Consider the following 17,706-nt stretch of genomic DNA (forward strand, 5'->3'; position numbering starts at 1 on the left):
AGTACAATGCACACCAAAGACATCTCTTTCTGTAATCAATACATGATCAGGTATCCCCAAGTTATTTAGACAGTGTGCGTTCTTTTAACAGTGGAGTTGGAAGGGACCCAACTCCTTGCTCTGATGAAAGTTATCCCAGCAGAGAATTATGTAAAAGAAAACACAACAAAAAATTACTTTTGGCCTTCTAAAATAGATGGTACCATTGCTTTTAGATATGAAGTTCTTCCAAATTTTAGGCTTAAAAAAACCAAGCCTCCACCTATCCAATTGCTATCGGGAGGCCCTTGTGCTGGTTCTGAATATACTTTCTTTTTATTCTTTCAGCACTTTCTCTCTTTTTAAAATTCTTTGCACATGGGTGATTCCTTTCCTGGATGCATCACAAACAACCTGAGGCTTCCCCAAGGTAACCATGAGACGCTCCTTTTTTCCCTTTCCTTCACATTTTGGAAACCAGAGCAGACCAGCAAGGAATTACCAAATGGGTATGGGAGTCTACCGAACTGGTTCTGAATATTGATTCCCCAGAGCAGTGAACTAGAATTGAACAAAAGTCACAACAGTAGGGATTTCACAGACTGTGAGAGAAGAAAGACAACCCTATCTTCTGCTATTTCTGCAAGACTGGAAATGCTAGGTGCATCTACAAGCCTTGGCTAGCATGTCAATGATGTTACTGAGAGTTTTTTTTTCAATGGCCATTCAATTCGTGACTCAGAAGTCAAATTTTTGTTCTGCAAATTGCCTCCTCACTTTAAAGGTTTTAGTAAATTTCAGCAATGACGATTTCATCAAGAACAAGGGAGCAGTACAGTAAAAAGCAGAAGGAACGAGGAAAAGTGTGGAAGGAAAGTCACATGGTATATGTACACATGCTGTATTTGCAAGGAAGTTGTAAGTGGGATAGGGGGTTAAATATGCTCTCTGTTCCCATTTTTTGAAAATGCAAATAATTCAATAAATAAATAAATAAGGGATTAAAGTAACTAACTTCAGAAAATGGCCAACAATGGCAGTTGGTTTTCAGTGTCAAGTTTGATGAATGTAGACTCTGCATGAATAATAATGCCATATAACTTTTTTTAAAAAAAGTTTCATGTTTAATTGTAAGCACCAGAAGAATTTTAGGGCAAGGAAGTTCTTCTCCAAATATATCTGGGCAACCAATCTATTACAATAGTACTTTGGGTAAAGAACTTGTCTTAATTCGTTCTGGAGGTCCGTTCTTAACCTGAAACTGTTCTTAACCTGAGGTACCACTTTAGCTAATGGGGCCACCGCGCCACCACTGTGCGATTTCTGTTCTCATCCTGAAGCAAAGTTCTTAACGTGAGGTACTATTTCTGGATTAGTGAAGTCTGTAACCTGAAGTGTCTGTAACCTGAAGCATCTGTAACCTGAGGTACCACTGTATTTCCAGACCTTGATGACATCATTACTTTTAACAACATAATATTTAAGTGTCTTCTTGCACTGATTTCTGCAGATTCTTCATTTCCACAAAGCCAAAATAATTTTAACGCAACTATTTATACACTGAGTAAAAAAGGTAAGCAGTGAACCAAGAGCCCCTAAAACTATCCAGACTTTCATTCCCTTCAACACCTATCTGCCCCTAAAAAGCATAAATGTACACAAGTGAAGATATAATATTAAGTGCTCAAAGGAAATGAGCATTTCTGGGGGAGTTGTAACAAACCAAACATGCATTTTAATTCACACTAGCACCACAAAATTCACAGATAACTGTTGCTGTGTCAAACGATATACAGTATATTAAAGGGAAAGCTGTTTCTTAACATTCCAGGAAGGACAGCTATTTTACAAATGAGAGAGGTAATGGATCTCTCAGTGCTATCACTAATGATTTATAGGAACAGGAACTAGGAATGATTTGACTGTAAACAGAGAATTTCCAGGCTGTCACCTCAAGAAGTAAACCGGAAAGAGAAATCACTTAACCATCCATTCAATAATTGCTCAAGAAAACTTCCAAGCACGTTAAAACAACAGAAGAGAGCCAAAACACAGTTATTATGCATGCTATACTAACCGGACATTGTGTTTTCCCAACTAATAATACAAACTGAAACTAAGAAAGGGCGGGGGGCTAGAGAGAGAAAAGGCATTCCACAAGTATTACACACATGCAACATTAGTGAAAGTTTAGATTTTCAAACACACAGCTACGTTTTTCCTGAATCCGGGTATGCTTAAAACTATCGGAAGTGCATGCACACATGAAGAAAGAATGTGGATTAGGGCAACTTTGGTAAACACAAAAAAAATAGCAGCAGCAGCAACAAAACCAGAATAAAACCCTTTACCTGGATCAGATGACATGGCAGTCATGTATGCAGATACACACACACTCGTCAATCTAGTGCTGTTAAGTGTGCAGAGAATCAGTTTCGCTATGAGCAAGGATCACATGATAGGTTCACATACTCCTTAGCTGCGAGCTTTGCTGACCACATCTAGGAGGAGTTCTAAAATCATTACACACTGGAAGTTTACACTTCAACGGGGAGAGTCATGACCAGACCCACGGTCCCTTGAGGCACAGCCGTTTTTGTACTGCAGAGTGTGTATCGGCAAACATGCAAACGAGTAAGAAGGTGGGGGTGGAGGTGGGGGGAGCACAAGGTTTCATTCCAGCTAAAAGAGTTAACAGGGAAGCTCAACTTATGTAACTTTCAAACTGCTGGAGAAAAGCACTCTGTAAACTACAAAGGCCGTTTTCATCTAGTGCCTCAGCTGCTTAAAAACTCTGAACTCTGTCACAGAGTTTAAATGCAATAACAGCTCTTTCCACAAGCTGGCCAGCAGTTTCTTTTTTGCCTCCTAAACTTGCGGTTATTTTGCCTGCAACAACTTCCCAGAATGAGCAAACATTTCAGCTGCTTATTGGAGGTGAACTGGGGGGGGGGGGACTTTTTTTTTTAAAAAAAAAAAACCAAATCAAAAGGGAACTAAGAGTTGTGGTTATATACTAATTATTAAGAAATGCACTCAAGTATAGATTGTGGTGAACAGAAAGGAAAACCCTCTTATACACTACATTTAGATAAAAACAGAGTAGCATTTAGATACACATGAGCAAAGATAAAACTACTTACAAAATAGCCAAACCACTGGCCCACGAATAATTTTGGTCATCTCTAGGCTCAGCAAGTTTCATTTTTAAAAAATGAAAACAAAATTTTCTAGCTGTTGTAGTTTTGCCACAAAACAACAACAACAACAACAACAACAACAACAACAACAACAACAACAACAACAACACCTAGCAAGTGTGATACTGTAAAGCCAAAATTATTGCCCTGTGGGCTTTGATTTAACATGGATATTCATAGCTGTCTACTTATTGCTAGAAATCATAGAAACTGATTTGGAAGAGGTCTCAAAAAAATAATAATTGTAGAGTCGGAAGCGGCCACAGGCGTTATCTAGTTCAACTCCCGCAATGCAGGGTTTTTTCCCCTCCAAGGTGGGGCTCAAATCCATGACCCTGAAATTAAGAGTCTCATGTTATAGCAACTCAGGTCCCGGATAAGCAGCCATCTAGCCTCCACTTTAAAAGTGGTTTCACTTTTTTTAAAAGGAGGCGGGAGTCTACCCTCTTTCCAAGAGGTCTACTTTAGGAGTATGAATGTAGCACCATTTCTGCTGTGCAAGCCTACTGTTTGCATTCTCCAGAACAAATCTTGCCTCAAAGTCATAGTTTGTTTGAAGTAAGACAAACCACAAACCTTGGTTCGGATGTAACCAACCACAAGTCTGGTTTGGGATGCAATGCTAAGCTAAAGGTGGGGTACCTTTTTCAATCTGAGGGCCACATTCGCTTCCAGGCACATCACCATGGTCCATCATGGCAGCCATAAAGTTCTGATCCAGTCACCTTGGCATGGATCTTGAATTCCCCTCAAATCAACACTGCCCCCAAGACCAGCTTGGTCGGCTCAGGCAGGGAGACTGCTGGACAATGTGGTGGGTGCTGTCCCACTGCAAAGCAGGCAACCACAGGCACCTGGCTCCTCCTCCAATGTACCTGGGGTCCTCCCTCTCTCACACAAGGGTGCTTTGCAACCATGCCAATGTGTTTCAAGTGTTCTGAGCATTTGAATTACATTAAACAGGGGTCTTCAAACTTTCCACCACAGGGTATACCTGAAACAACTAAAAACTATGGAGGTTTATGTGTGATAAAGGTAAAGGGACCCCTGACCATTAGGTCCAGTCGTGACCAACTCCGGGGTTGCGGCACTCATCTCGCATTATTGGCCAAGGGAGCCGACGTACAGCTTCCAGGTCATGTGGCCAGCATGACAAAGCCGCTTCTGGTAAACCAGAGTAGCACACGGAAACGCCGTTTACCTTCCCACTGTAGCGGTTCCTATTTATCTACATGCACTTTGACGTGCTTTAGAACTGCTAGGTTGGCAGGAGCTGGGACCGAGCAATGGGAGCTCAAGACAACAAAAACTGTGGTTTTTTAAAAAAATAATAATGAGAAAAGGACTGACTGAGAGGCATAGAAAGTTGACTTGGGGCTCTGTAAACTATCATAGCCCCAAATCAGCTTGCTGTCTCTTCTAGGCTAATCTACAAGTGCTGAACTCAAGGTGCCTGTTTAGCTATGCCTTTTCATTGCACTCAGACTTTATATTTGCAAATAAATATTGTAAAATACCGTAAGCTACCAGAGACGTTCTTCCAAAGGAAACTAAAACCAGGTAAGCAAACACATCCCCGAAACTTGTCAACACTGGAAGTGGGCTTGGCATAACAATGGGGTAATTTTGAAATCAAAGACCAACTTTTTCAAATAAACATAAAGTCTACATATTGGCATTTTTAGGTTGAAGCAACAAGGTGAAATTAAGGGGCACAGCCATACCATATGAAACACATTTCAGGTATGCTATTACAAACCCATGCCATAGTCAGGGAAAGTAAAAGTCTTCAATATAAAAGATGGCACAGGCTTATGTGAAAACAATTTCAACTCTCAATTAAAAGCTTGGTCTATCATTCCTAGAAACCTCAGTTTTCTAAAAGGAAAGTTAAGAGATCAACTGCTTTATCCGTGGATGATTAAAAAGATAAGGGGATACATGAGAGATTAAGGGAGATACAGTGCTGACCATCTCATTAATCTAATCCAAAAAGTCTACAACTGATTTTGTACTTAGCCGTGTTTAGACTAACCAAGGTCAATGAAATAAAGCTGTTCAAGCGCCTAGCAGGCAAAGCTCAAATCCCTCCACTTTGAAATGGTAATAGTATATTCACACATTCCTATTGTAAAGATGCCAATGTGGTGATCAGAGATCAAACTACAATAATTTCCGTTGTGCCCATTAAGATAAGAAAGTTCATTGTTGGTGCAGTGGTTACGCCTATACTCCTTTCTATTATTAACAGAATTTAACAGAATTTTAAAAGCCCAATAATCAATGTACATTCATACCTCGGGTTACGAACACTGCAGGTTGCACATTTTCGGGTTGTGGACCGTGCCGAACCTGGAAGTACTGGAACGGGTTACTTCCGGGTTTCGGCGCTCGCGCATGCGCAAAAACACAAAATGGCATGCGCAGAAGCGCGTCACATGTGTGCGCAGACATGGCGCTTCAGGCTGAGAACGCTGCGGGGTGCGAACGTGCCTCCCACACAGATCACGTTCGCAACCCGAGGTATGACTGTATTTGCTACTTTGTAGTGAAGACAGTATGGAGTATGCAATATGCAGATTCAGTTCTTCCCATGTGTCCCCCACCTCCACCACAGATCCCTTGTTTACAAACTGCTTCTGAGGCTGCTCAATGTGGCATAATCTAAAGCCAAATTCCCATTTACAACAGCAAAGCCTCCCATTATTATGAGGATTTTCTTCAATGACTACAGACTTCCTGCCCCAAATTTGGCAAAAGTGGATGAAATTCCCAGGCATAGCAGTCACTCCAGAGATGTGGTTACAGGTGGGGGAGGAGAGGCACCTTTAAAGCTTGGGGTGTGGGTGTGGGTGTGGGTGTGCTTTGCTTTGCTTTTCAAAGGGTAGCGTCTATAACTTTTTAATGTCTTAGCAAAATTGGATGGAATTTGCATAGCAGCCCCTCCTGAATGGGTTTTCTCCACCCTGTGGAACCATTCTTCCCCCACCCCAAATCCTCCACAGCCACCAGCCTAAGTTGCTTCTTCTGCTTCCTGGGGAGCAGGGGAGAGAGAGAGAGAGAGAGAGAGAGAGAGAGAGAGAGAGAGAGAGAGAGAGAGAGAGAAAACCTGGAAAGTAAGAGAAAGAGTGCTCACTCTTGTTCTGCTCCTTGCTCTCCTTTCTCTTCCTCTTCCTCAAGGACAAGAGAGAGAAGCATGAAGGGAAGAACAGAAACTTTTCCTTCTGCGCCCCTCTCTCACGACTGCTGCAAGAAGCATGAAAATGAAGTCTGTTTCCCCCTCAGTGAGTGCTTGGAAACCCGGCAAGGGAATTGACAGGCGGGTGGGGCAATCCACCTGCCAATCATATAATGTCATAATGATACTGTGACTGACACCCATCAGATTTGCCCCATGGGATAGATCCTTCTCAGAATTTGCCTCATGTTGCAAGAAAGGTCCCCCCCCCCCGCCTTACGAGGTTGTTGTAAGGATTACAACTACTGAAGTTGATGTATTTGAAAGCCATAAACAAATGTTAAGTATTTTAAGCTTTTATCACTACAGTGGAACCTCGGTTTATGAACACCTCGGTTTATGAATTTTCGGTTTATGAACGCCGTGGACCCATCTGGAATGGATTAATTCACTTTCCATTACTTTCAATGGGAAAGTTCGATTCAGTTTATGAATGCTTCAGTTTATGAACAGACTTCCGGAACCAATTGCACCCATGCTTCGGGTTAAGTACGCTTCAGGTTGAGTACTCCGTGGACCCGTCTGGAACGGATTAACCCACTTTCTATTACTTTCAATGGGAAAGTTCACTTCAGTTTATGAACGCTTCAGTTTATGAACAGACTTCCGGAACCAATTGTGTTCATAAACCGAGGTACCACTGTACAGTTATTTGTACTACAATGGATAAAACCATCAACATTTATTAATTGATGGTGACCCATTTTAACTGATACAATAACGCTGAATCACTGAGGCATCAAGCTAAAGGGCATTATATATATATATATATATATATATATATATATATATATATATAGGCTTTGCTTCTAGAGTAGTACTATAATAAGGAATGAAAATGTATTCATGCAAGCTTAATAGTTCCCCATTTTAAAGGTTATGTGTCACCATTTAAATTGCTCTCCACATTAACATTTCTCTGGTTTCTTTGATGCAACACCAGTTTTAATTAAAAGAAGCAGAAGAACATTGCATGCAGCAGGTTCCAGATTCAATCCATCACAGCCCAGGTGGCTCCTGGAATGTTTTGCAATTTTTCTTTAGAACGCCCCTTGGAAACGAAAACATACACACATAGAATTGAATAATGATTTCTGACGTTTTCACTATTAGTTATTGGCAGCAAACACTATACTAGTCAATAAACAGTGTGTAATGAAGTTCTTTCTCAGCAGGAGTGGTCAGATAAATTTATCGACCCACCAAACGTTAGAAAGTTTAAGCGAGTTTAAGTCAGAGGTGTTTGGGACTTTTCTTCCAGTTCGCCACTATATAGATAAATGGAGTTTTTCCTTTATCTCTGGGTAAGGTGGGGGACAGGGAGTACAGACTCCCTACCCAATCTCAAAAAGTATGAACACTTGTCCAAAAGAGAAGAGTTGCCAAGAACTACAGAAAAACTAACCAGCAAACAGTTGTAGCATACAGGCGGCAACCATTTTAGGCACGTCCAATTGACGTGTGGGTCCTTTTGGACCTGGAAGAAGGCAAAACAGGGTTGGAACAGGGTGGGGTGTGTTTATATGCGCTCAGCCTATGCACTCAGGGACCGGGAACAAAAACAATGTGCAAAATGGCCATCGCCTGTACAGCAGAAAGCATGTTCCATTTACAAAAGCATCTGTATATAGGCAGACGGAGGGTTTTATGGCAAGGCTCCAGCATTTTCAGACCAAATGAGGGCAAAGCAATGCTTATTTCATACAAGCGGTCAGTCTGTAGGGAAAAGAGACTTGCGAGATAAGCAACGGCTCTATTCTGGATCAAAACAAAAAGGGCTTTCTGTAAGTAGCAGCAAAGCATTGCCCACAAGGGCCATGTAGGAATACTGGCTTCTATTATCAGATGGCCTGGATAGATCTTCTGGCTCCCACTAGGGATAGGGAAGGCCTCATTGCGACCACAATTTTCAAACTTTTATGTTGTATGTATGTTGTAGTAGTTTCCAAGATAAAGAAGCCTCTGTCCAAACTAGATACCACAATGTATCTGAAAGAGGAACATCAGCCTGTCATGGAATGTATCGGCAGCTTGCCAAGAAAAGTCTCCGTACTGTATGAAATGCCCCTCGCATAAAAAGTCTATCTCAAAAAGAGTTCCTTGAATTCCCATCAATCTCAAAAATTTTCATTTATTTAAAACATTTCTGTCCTGCTCTTCAGCTGAACAAGGATCCCAAAGCAGCTTACAGGTTACTGATGCCCCTCAGGGTCACAATCAAAATATATGATCAAGGGTTGTGACAGAGGCAAAGCAAAAAACCTTTGGATAAAAGCAGAGGATATTGTCTCCAAGATTAAAGAGAAAACAATATGTCAGTGAAACAATTCAAAGGCAATTCATGGTGACTCAATGGCCATCAAAGATCGCATACGACTAACAGGTGGTTATCCTGTGGCACACTAGGAGTTTCTGGAATACAACTCACATAATTTGCAGCGATTGGTCATGCTGGCTGGGGCTGATGGGAGTTGGCATCCAATGACATCTGCAGGGCCAGAAATAAAGCCCCCCACGCCTTAGCACTTCTAAATGGTGAACCCACAGCCTAGAGGCCAGATCAGGCCCACCACCAGAAAAATCAATGGCACCCCTCTTACCATTATTGCTAGGAGGTCTTAACACTCCTAGGTCCCTCCTAACTGACAAGTAAAGCTGAAAGAGCTTGTATTTGAAGTCATGATAAGGTAAAGTCATAACTTGGTATTTCTTCCATTTGTTCTCCCCAATTCTGTGAAAGGAGAACAGCTGAGCAAGAACACTAGATAATAAAATGAAAAATCCCACCAGTGGACATCACTCCCTCCCAGTGGACATCACTCCCTCCCAGTGCAACCCCAAGACAATACCACTTGTACCCCATCTTTCATTGACTGTCATTAAAGAGCTTTTACATTTCCAAACCATTTGAGTCTGGCTGCTTTTCAAATGGCAAGTGGACAACCAGCCTCATCCATAAACCCCATCAGCCACCCAATTGCCTAATCATGCAATTTGGGAATATGATTTTTGACTTCTTCACAATCTGTATACGACGGCACACTATTTTCAGGTCATCTGCAAGCTTGGCTACCTTGCCCCTGACAGTAGTAAATTTATGTATTGGCTTCCAAAGAGTGGTAGGGGATGTTTTATCCCATGTCGATGGCCTTTCAGCTGATTCCCTGGTGACCCGCTGGAATGCGGAGTTAACCAGCGCTATTGACTGTCTGGCTCCGAAACGCCCTCTCAGATTGCATGGAGCCCGGACAGCCCCGTGGTTTTCCCCGGCGCTGAGGGCAATGAAACAGTCGTTGAGACGGCTAGAGCGCCGGTGGCGGAAAACTCATTTTGAATCAGACCGGACACGGGCTAGAGCTCAACTTCGAGTCTACCAAGTGGCAATGGCGACGGCGAAGAGGACCTTCTTCGCATCTGCAGAAAACAGCAGCAGGAGACTCTTCCAGGTGGTTCACAATTTAGCGGAACCACCTGCTCCATCCGGGCCCAGTACGGGCCACATGATCTCCTGCAATGATTTTGCAAAGTTTTTTGCAGATAAAGTCGCTCAGATTCGGGAAGAGGTAGACTCCACCGTGGGAGCAGGGCCAGGGCGGGGGAGTGCTAGAGTCCTGTCTAGTCAAGTTTTGTGGGATCAATTTCAATCTGTTACCTCCGAGGATGTGGACAGGCTGCTTAGACGAATGAAACCAACTACCTGTCTCCTTGATCCTTGCCCATCCTGGCTTATAAAAGCTAGCCAGGAAGGGCTGGGCGATGGGCTTCGCGGGTTGGTAAATGCTTCTCTCCTTGAGGGAGCCTTCCCAGACCCGCTGAAAGAGGCGGTTATTAAACCGCTTCTTAAAAAACCATCTTTAGATCCGGCCAATGTGGCCAACTATCGCCCAGTCTCAAATCTTCCATTCTTGGGCAAGGTGATTGAGCGAGTGGTTGCGGAACAACTCCAGGCACGCCTGGAAGAAGCGGACCATTTGGATCCCTTCCAGTCAGGATTCAGGCCTCATCATGGGACTGAAACTGCCTTGGTCGCACTGGTCGATGATCTCCGGCGGGCTAGGGACAAAGGTAAGAGCTGTTTCCTTGTTCTGCTGGATCTCTCAGCGGCTTTTGACACCATCGACCATAACATCCTTCTGGACCGTCTAGAGGGCTTGGGAGCTGGGGGCACTGTCATGCAGTGGTTCCGCTCCTTCCTCCTGGGCCGTGTTCAGAAAGTGGTGGTGGGGGATGAGTGTTCAGACCCCTGGGCTCTCACTTGTGGGGTGCCTCAGGGTTCTGTCCTCTCCCCCATGCTTTTTAACATCTATATGCAGCCGCTGGGAGAGATCATCAAGAGGTTTGGGCTGGGTGTCCATCAGTATGCTGATGATACCCAGCTCTACCTCTCTTTTAAATCAGAACCAGTGAAGGCGGTGAAGGTCCTGTGTGAGTGCTTGGAGGCGGTTGGAGGATGGATGGCGGCTAACAGATTGAGGTTGAATCCTGACAAGACAGAAGTACTGTTTGTGGGGGACAGGAGGCGGGCGGGTGTGGAGGACTCTCTGGTCCTGAATGGGGTAACTGTGCCCCTGAAAGACCAGGTGCGCAGCCTGGGAGTCATTTTAGACTCACAGCTGTCCATGGAGGCACAGGTCAACTCCGTGTCCAGGGCAGCTGTTTATCAGCTCCATCTGGTACGCAGGCTGAGTCCCTACCTGCCCACTGACTGTCTCTCCAGAGTGGTGCATGCTCTAGTTATCTCTCGCTTGGACTACTGCAATGCGCTCTACGTGGGGCTACCTTTGAAGGTGACCCGGAAACTACAACTAATCCAGAATGCGGCAGCTAGACTGGTGACTGGGAGCGGCCGCCGAGATCACATAACACCGGTCCTAAAAGACCTACATTGGCTCCCAGTACGTTTCCAAGCACAATTCAAAGTGTTGGTGTTGACATTTAAAGCCCTAAACGGCCTCGGTCCGGTATACCTGAAGGAGCGTCTCCACCCCCATCGTTCTGCCCGGACACTGAGGTCCAGCTCCGAGGGCCTTCTGGCGGTTCCCTCATTACGAGAAGCCAAGTTACAGGGAACCAGGCAGAGGGCCTTCTCGGTAGTGGCACCCACCCTGTGGAATGCCCTCCCACTAGAGGTCAAAGAGAACAATTACCAGACCTTTAGAAGGCATCTCAAGGCAGCCCTGTTTAGGGAAGCTTTTAATGTTTGATGGATTTCTGTATTTTAGAATTTCTGTTTTTTGGGAAGCCGCCCAGAGTGGCTGGGGGAACCCGGCCAGATGGGCGGGGTATAAATAATAAATTATTATTATTATTATTATTATTATTATTATTATTATGAACAAGTTGTACGGCAAATGGTCCACATGCAGATAGCTTGAGGGACCCCACTATTTACTTCCCTCCGTTGTGAAAACTGTCTGTTGATTCCTATCCTGTTTATCCTGTTTTATAGCTAATTTTGATGGAGACTGGGTTTATATTATAAAAAACAGAAAGAGAAAGACTTTTATTAGGTTCGGGTCAAACAGAAGGAAATATTACTTCACACTACATGTAAGTGATGTATGCAATTGATACAAAATATGATGACTAGACAAATTCAGAATGTATTGCTAATGGGCTGTCCTATAGTTTGTAACAGTGAATGTGAACTCGGTTCTCCTACCTGTACATAGACAAAATGATTCCATAAGTTAAGGGCAAGGAGAAACATAGCCTAATGAGGATTGAGCATGCTAAGTGGAAGGAATGCAATATCCTAAAATATAACACAGTTGGGCTGGAACACTGAACAAGAGCTGTCCATACTGCAATATTTTGTTGCACTAACCACTTGTTAGCTATAATAAATAAAATATAACTTGAAATGGAAAGAGGTAAAAATATCATTTCCAGTTGTTGGAGACAACAAGTAGAGAGAGGTCACCTTCATCATGCCCTGGGTCGACGTGTTCAAATGAAATGTTAAGATTCTGATGCAGCATTGCATTTCCCCAGCAACAAAAAAACAACAACCTGGGATCTGACTGCTGTGAACATGTTCTCACATATTATAGAATTAAATCATCTGGACAAGTGACATGAAAAACAGATCAATATGCAGATAATAGCTTTCACATAAAGGCTAGAATAAGCTACAGGATTAGAGTTTGCAGATGCAGGTAGCCTTAACATTTTAAGGAGGAGGTGATCAGAGGGGGGAAATTGTCACTGCTTCAGGTGGTGGGTTCGCTGCCCTCAGCAGCCTACCAGTGTCCATTTGGGACAGAATGCCCCATAGGACCACCAATGTGGTATCTGCTAGGTTGGTGAAGGCTTTGGTCCCCACTCAGCTCTCACCTGTGGCTCCTAGAAGCTGTCAGCATGCTGGACAGCAGCTTCATCCTGTCATGTGTGATTATGTTGATCAATAAAGCAAAATCCTGGCTAGCAGCAGAATATAACTGTAACAACTAGCTGTGAAGAAATCAGAAGCAACTAATATACCACTTTGCTGGATTAGTTGACTTTCCCCACAAACAGAAATATGCAGTGCTTATTTCTAAAGTTGAGTGTGAACTGATTTGTCCAGGAACAAAGCAGCTCTAGAAAACTTAAGCCAACAAGGAAAACTCAAGTGTATGCAATATCAAGGTACAGTGGTACCTCAGAAGTTGAACAGAATCCGTTCCAGAAGTCCGTTCAACTTCCAAAGCATTCAGAAACCAAGGTGCGGCTTCCGATTGGCTGCAGATAGCTCCTGCAACCAATCGGAAGCCGAGTCGGATTCCAAAGAAAGTTCGCAAACTGGAACACTCACTGCCGGGTTTGTGGCATTTTGGAGCTAAAATGTTCAACTCGCAAGGTGTTTGGGATCAGAGGTATGACTGTACACAGAACTGCGGAGTACTAGCTTTCTGCCTTTAGGAACCTTTTCCACATTAGCTTGTGTGCCAAGGAATTTTTTTGCATGTGGCATGGATTTCTTGAATATTTTGGATCATGTTCTAGGTCAAGTGTCATACGTCTCACAAGAACCTGGTGTGAATACAGTGGTACCTCAGGTTATTGACGCTTCAGGTTACAGATGCTTCAGGTTACAGACTCTGCTAACCCAGAAATAGTACCTTGGGTTAAGAACTCTACTTCAGGATGAGAAGAATAATTGTGCGGCGGCAGAAGGCCCCATTATCTAAAGTGGTACCTCAGGTTAAGAACAGTTTCAGGTTAAGAACAGACCTCCAGAACGAATTAAGTTCTTAACCCAAGTTACCACTGTACAGTACTCCCTAGCTCAACTGTGCATTAACAGAGGAAGATCTGCAGTAGACAAGCAGTCTTTTACAGAACATTGGAGGCTGCCTTATACAGAGTCAAACCATTGGTCCATCTGCTTGAGAGGCACCTTAAAACTACACCCAGAAATAGGAAATTACACCTCCCTGAAAAACTGATTCCTTCACCATTTTGCAGGCAATTTTATTGGGTTTTTTTCTGGTTTAGCCACTGATTGTTCAAAATATCATCTTACCGTTTTCACACTTCTAAAAGAAAATAGGATGCATCTAATGGTGGCACTGCACTAGGTGGAAAGATCATAAACTAGCACAAGTTTTGGGCAGGCAAAACACATTGCCCCAAACTGAATGTAAGCACTTTCTACTAGTGCTAAGTCACCACAATTCCCAATTTGCAAGGAATTGAAGAAAAGAGGAGAAACATCAGAATTTTACCTTAGCTTGCAAAAGTACAAATCATATTATCTCTGTGATTTTTTAGATTGCCCAGAAATGGCAAAAACCATGTCAGCTCATTTCCCCTCCAACATGGAATGCTGTTCAGAAGTTGAAGGCATGGCTTGTAAGTCTTCTTTCCTTCCTTCTTTCCTTCCTTCCTTCCTTCCTTCCTTCCTTCCTTCCTTCCTTCCTTCCTTCCTTCCTTCCTTCCTTCCTTCCTACTTACTTACTTACTTACTTTCTTTCTACAAGTTATGCCTTTTCAAACTGACTAATAGCTTTAACCTTGAGTCAGAGAGGCTCCTTTGAAAACAAAATCCCACAAGCTTTTAGCAATATGTTTTAAATTAAAACCTTGAAAATGTAACAAAAAAATTAAACTCTGCAGGGCAAGAGCCTGAATGCAGTAGATGAATCTAAGTCATGCCCAACAGCATTCCAGAATAATGTGTCAAAGGGAAAAGCAGAAAGCCTTCTCTGTTTCTGGGAAACAATTGGGTCAGTTTTATTTGCCATTCATTTTGACTCTATACATTTAGTCAAACTCAATTACTCGATGTCAGACTTCCTTTCAACCAACTACTCCTTCCATATGAGAGCAGAAACACACATTAAGCATGTTATGTTATGTTTCTGATATGACAAAAGAAATAGGACAGTGCTTCTGCTTCTATAGAAATAAAATCAGGATTCATTTTTGACGTCTTTTGTAACCTTGTAGAACAGCATTAATAAAGGTACTTGTTCTGAATCGCCAGAGGGAAAGATGAATTGCCTAAAGTGAGTTGCCTGAATGGCAGATGTAAAGGCTATGATCAGGGTAAAGAGCAACCAGCTGGGACACCTATCACACAAGTATAAACATTACCATTTGGAAAATTAGTTCCATTAGAACAAAGTTCATCAAGCTAGAAAAATACAAAACTTAGGACCAACAGCATTTCAGAATGCAGCATACAGACTTTTGAGCTACACAGGTTAGACCTCCAGGACTTTTTCTTTCTAACAACTAGATTTTTAAAGTGATGGCATAGCATTAATTCCTGCTCATTCTAGGCTCATGTTTCTTGCTGTGGATGCTCAGCATGAGAATATTTGGAGCAAGCAGATCATGCATCCAAGTTATCAGCTAGGAAAAGCCTACATTAAATGGGTACTGGCATCTCCATATGGGTTCTGCACCGCAATCACTACAATCTGTGTAACAGTGGTACCAAGAAAAGGGACTACCACAAGTGTGCAAATTACAGCTGCCTTGTGTACAACCCTGCAGATGTGGCAGTACAGTTGGAGTTTCATAAAAACAAATGCCAGAATCAAATTAGCTAGGTACCAATCACATGTGAAATCAACACGCTATCACAGAAAACAACATCTTCAGGGTTTCTTTCCCAGGGCCCAGCTCTACCCGGAGACGCCAGGGATTGAACCTGGGGTCTTCTGTGTGCAAAGCAGATGCTCTGCCACTGAGCCACAACTCTTCTCCAGCTTACTTCTGAGTAACTGAGAGACTTACTTCCGAGTCAACATGCATTTGTGTGCCATATACCACTACATAAACCCATAGCATCTAACATATTGAATTATTTGTTTAACATAGCCCTATCAATGTGCACAGTTGCTCTGTAGAAAACCACAGGCCAGGTCCCGGGCCTAAGGAGGTTACCATCAAAAACTCAACACAGGAGAAACAGCAGAGGTGATAAAGTAACATGAAAGCAGTATGTGATTGTTTCAGTTCAGTGCTTCAGATTATAATTATAGGTCAAGTTATAGCAGGGCATGGGAATAAAGGAGCTGGTGGCAAAGGGTTCATGGAAAAAGTGAGCTGGGCTAAGAATCTGAAAGAAGTGGTGCCACACAGGTGTTCGTGGAGGCAGTTCCAAGCATAGAATGGACAAGGGAGGAAGGTTGGAGTCTTTTGAGAAAGCAATAGACCATTAGACGGTGATGGGTGTTTGGATGGGAGAAGAGAAGGTCACAAGTTATATCAGGAAAGCCACAGAGAGTTCTGAAGGTAAGGGCAATGAGCTCCTGCTGCATTTGGGAACAGACAGAAATTTAAGGAAGAGCATCATGAGGTCACAGCAATGAGGGAGGCCCAGTTTCAGTAGAAAGTGCTGCATGTAAAAATGTAAAATATAATGCAATGCACCTTAAAAATCAACGTATCCCATGAGAACTAAACTCAAAACTCCTGCTCATACGTATTCACTGCATTAGAAGATGTTGTGTGTTGCTCCTGAGCTTGGGCTCTGCTGAACCTCTCTGGGGAGGGATTTCTGTGGCTGTTACTCAGAGAGCTTTATGAAAAAGGCCACCCTTGACTACCCACAGATTGAAAGGGGGGCCTATCAAGGGGGCAGCCTCTAAACTAAGTCAGGCTCACATCACTTTCATACAAGACTAGGATTTGCTGTGACTGTGAAATGCATATATTCTTTTTTAGCAAATGAAACAAAAATTTAACGATGAAACATCTGATACCTCCCCCATTTCTGCTTCCCAGCCTGGTGATTCATGAACCATTTTCCTGTTCCTCCCAGACACTGACCTACTAACATGTGAAGCACACGAACAGACAGACGTATTGCTTGAATTAAAAGACAGGCAGAGCTTAATTAAAAGGTGCCTAAGCTACTCCATCCTCACATATAAAATAAATATTGTAGTCCATGACTGTAGCATATGAGCTCCAAAGTGGTGGAGGGGCGCAGGTACCCTAACACAAGCAATGCTGATCTCAGTATTTTTTTGGTACAATAATGCTTGTACCTTTGTTCAAAGGTATAAAGAATATATCTTGTTTGTACACAAAAACATTAACCATGCATTTGACATAAACCACACACACAAAAATAATTATAATAAAAACCATCACCAACCATACCATTTTTCTAAAAAAGCATTAGGAAATGAATGACACTTTCCCACGTTGCTCCAGCTTTTGCTTTTATTAAGACACAGCACATTGTTTCCTTCATGCACACACACCCTGAAAACTTGTTCAAAAAAAGTCTCTAGACAATAATGTCTAATGGGGCGAGTCCATGAGGTTTGAAGAGAAATGAGCCTCCCTCCTGCCCAGTCATTGCTATTTCCTGCATCATCTGCACAAATACCCCACACCAAAACCACATTATCTATTCTGTTCCATAACAGTACCATAGAAATTAGCAGATACCTAAAAGACAAAAATCTTTAAATAGCAATCATGTTGATATCATTATTCAATGAAATGCAGCTTGCCTATCTGCCATGTCCCTCAGAATGCTATTGCAGAAACGCAATGTAATGTACATTAGGTAACAGTATCTAAAAGCAAATTCAAGTGACGTTTGTCAAGACTTTCTCCTTTTAAAAAATAAAGCCATAAAATAAAGCCACTGAAAAATAAGACAATAGAGCTTTGCCCCCTCCCCCATTTTCTTGCTCTCCGCCATACAGAAACAAACACACACACACACACCCTCTTGCTGATCAGCATCTATAGAAAGTATGGCTGACAATAAGAGCTCATTGATAAATATCAATATCATAAGCCACATTGGCATCAATGAAAACAATAGCACCGTGC

At 42.7% G+C, this 17,706-nt stretch overlaps 1 protein-coding gene across 5 annotated transcripts in view; it reads right to left on the minus strand.

The window, feature by feature from the left end:
- FGD4 (FYVE, RhoGEF and PH domain containing 4) overlaps positions 1–17,706 on the minus strand; it is a 108,759-nt gene that overhangs the window by 45,073 nt on the left and 45,980 nt on the right. The window contains exon 1 of one of the 5 annotated variants that reach the window (XM_060279946.2): positions 2,331–2,470. The exons of the other annotated variants lie outside the window; for them this stretch is intronic. Coding sequence (XP_060135929.1) covers positions 2,331–2,355 — 25 coding nt within the window. The 5' untranslated portion in view covers positions 2,356–2,470. Of the gene's footprint in view, positions 1–2,330; positions 2,471–17,706 lie in introns of those variants that run through there. 5 annotated transcript variants of the gene reach the window in all.

The sequence above is a fragment of the Zootoca vivipara genome, chromosome 9, assembly GCF_965207765.1.
Source record: "Zootoca vivipara chromosome 9, rZooViv2.hap1.1, whole genome shotgun sequence".
Taxonomy (NCBI): Eukaryota; Metazoa; Chordata; class Lepidosauria; order Squamata; family Lacertidae; genus Zootoca; species Zootoca vivipara.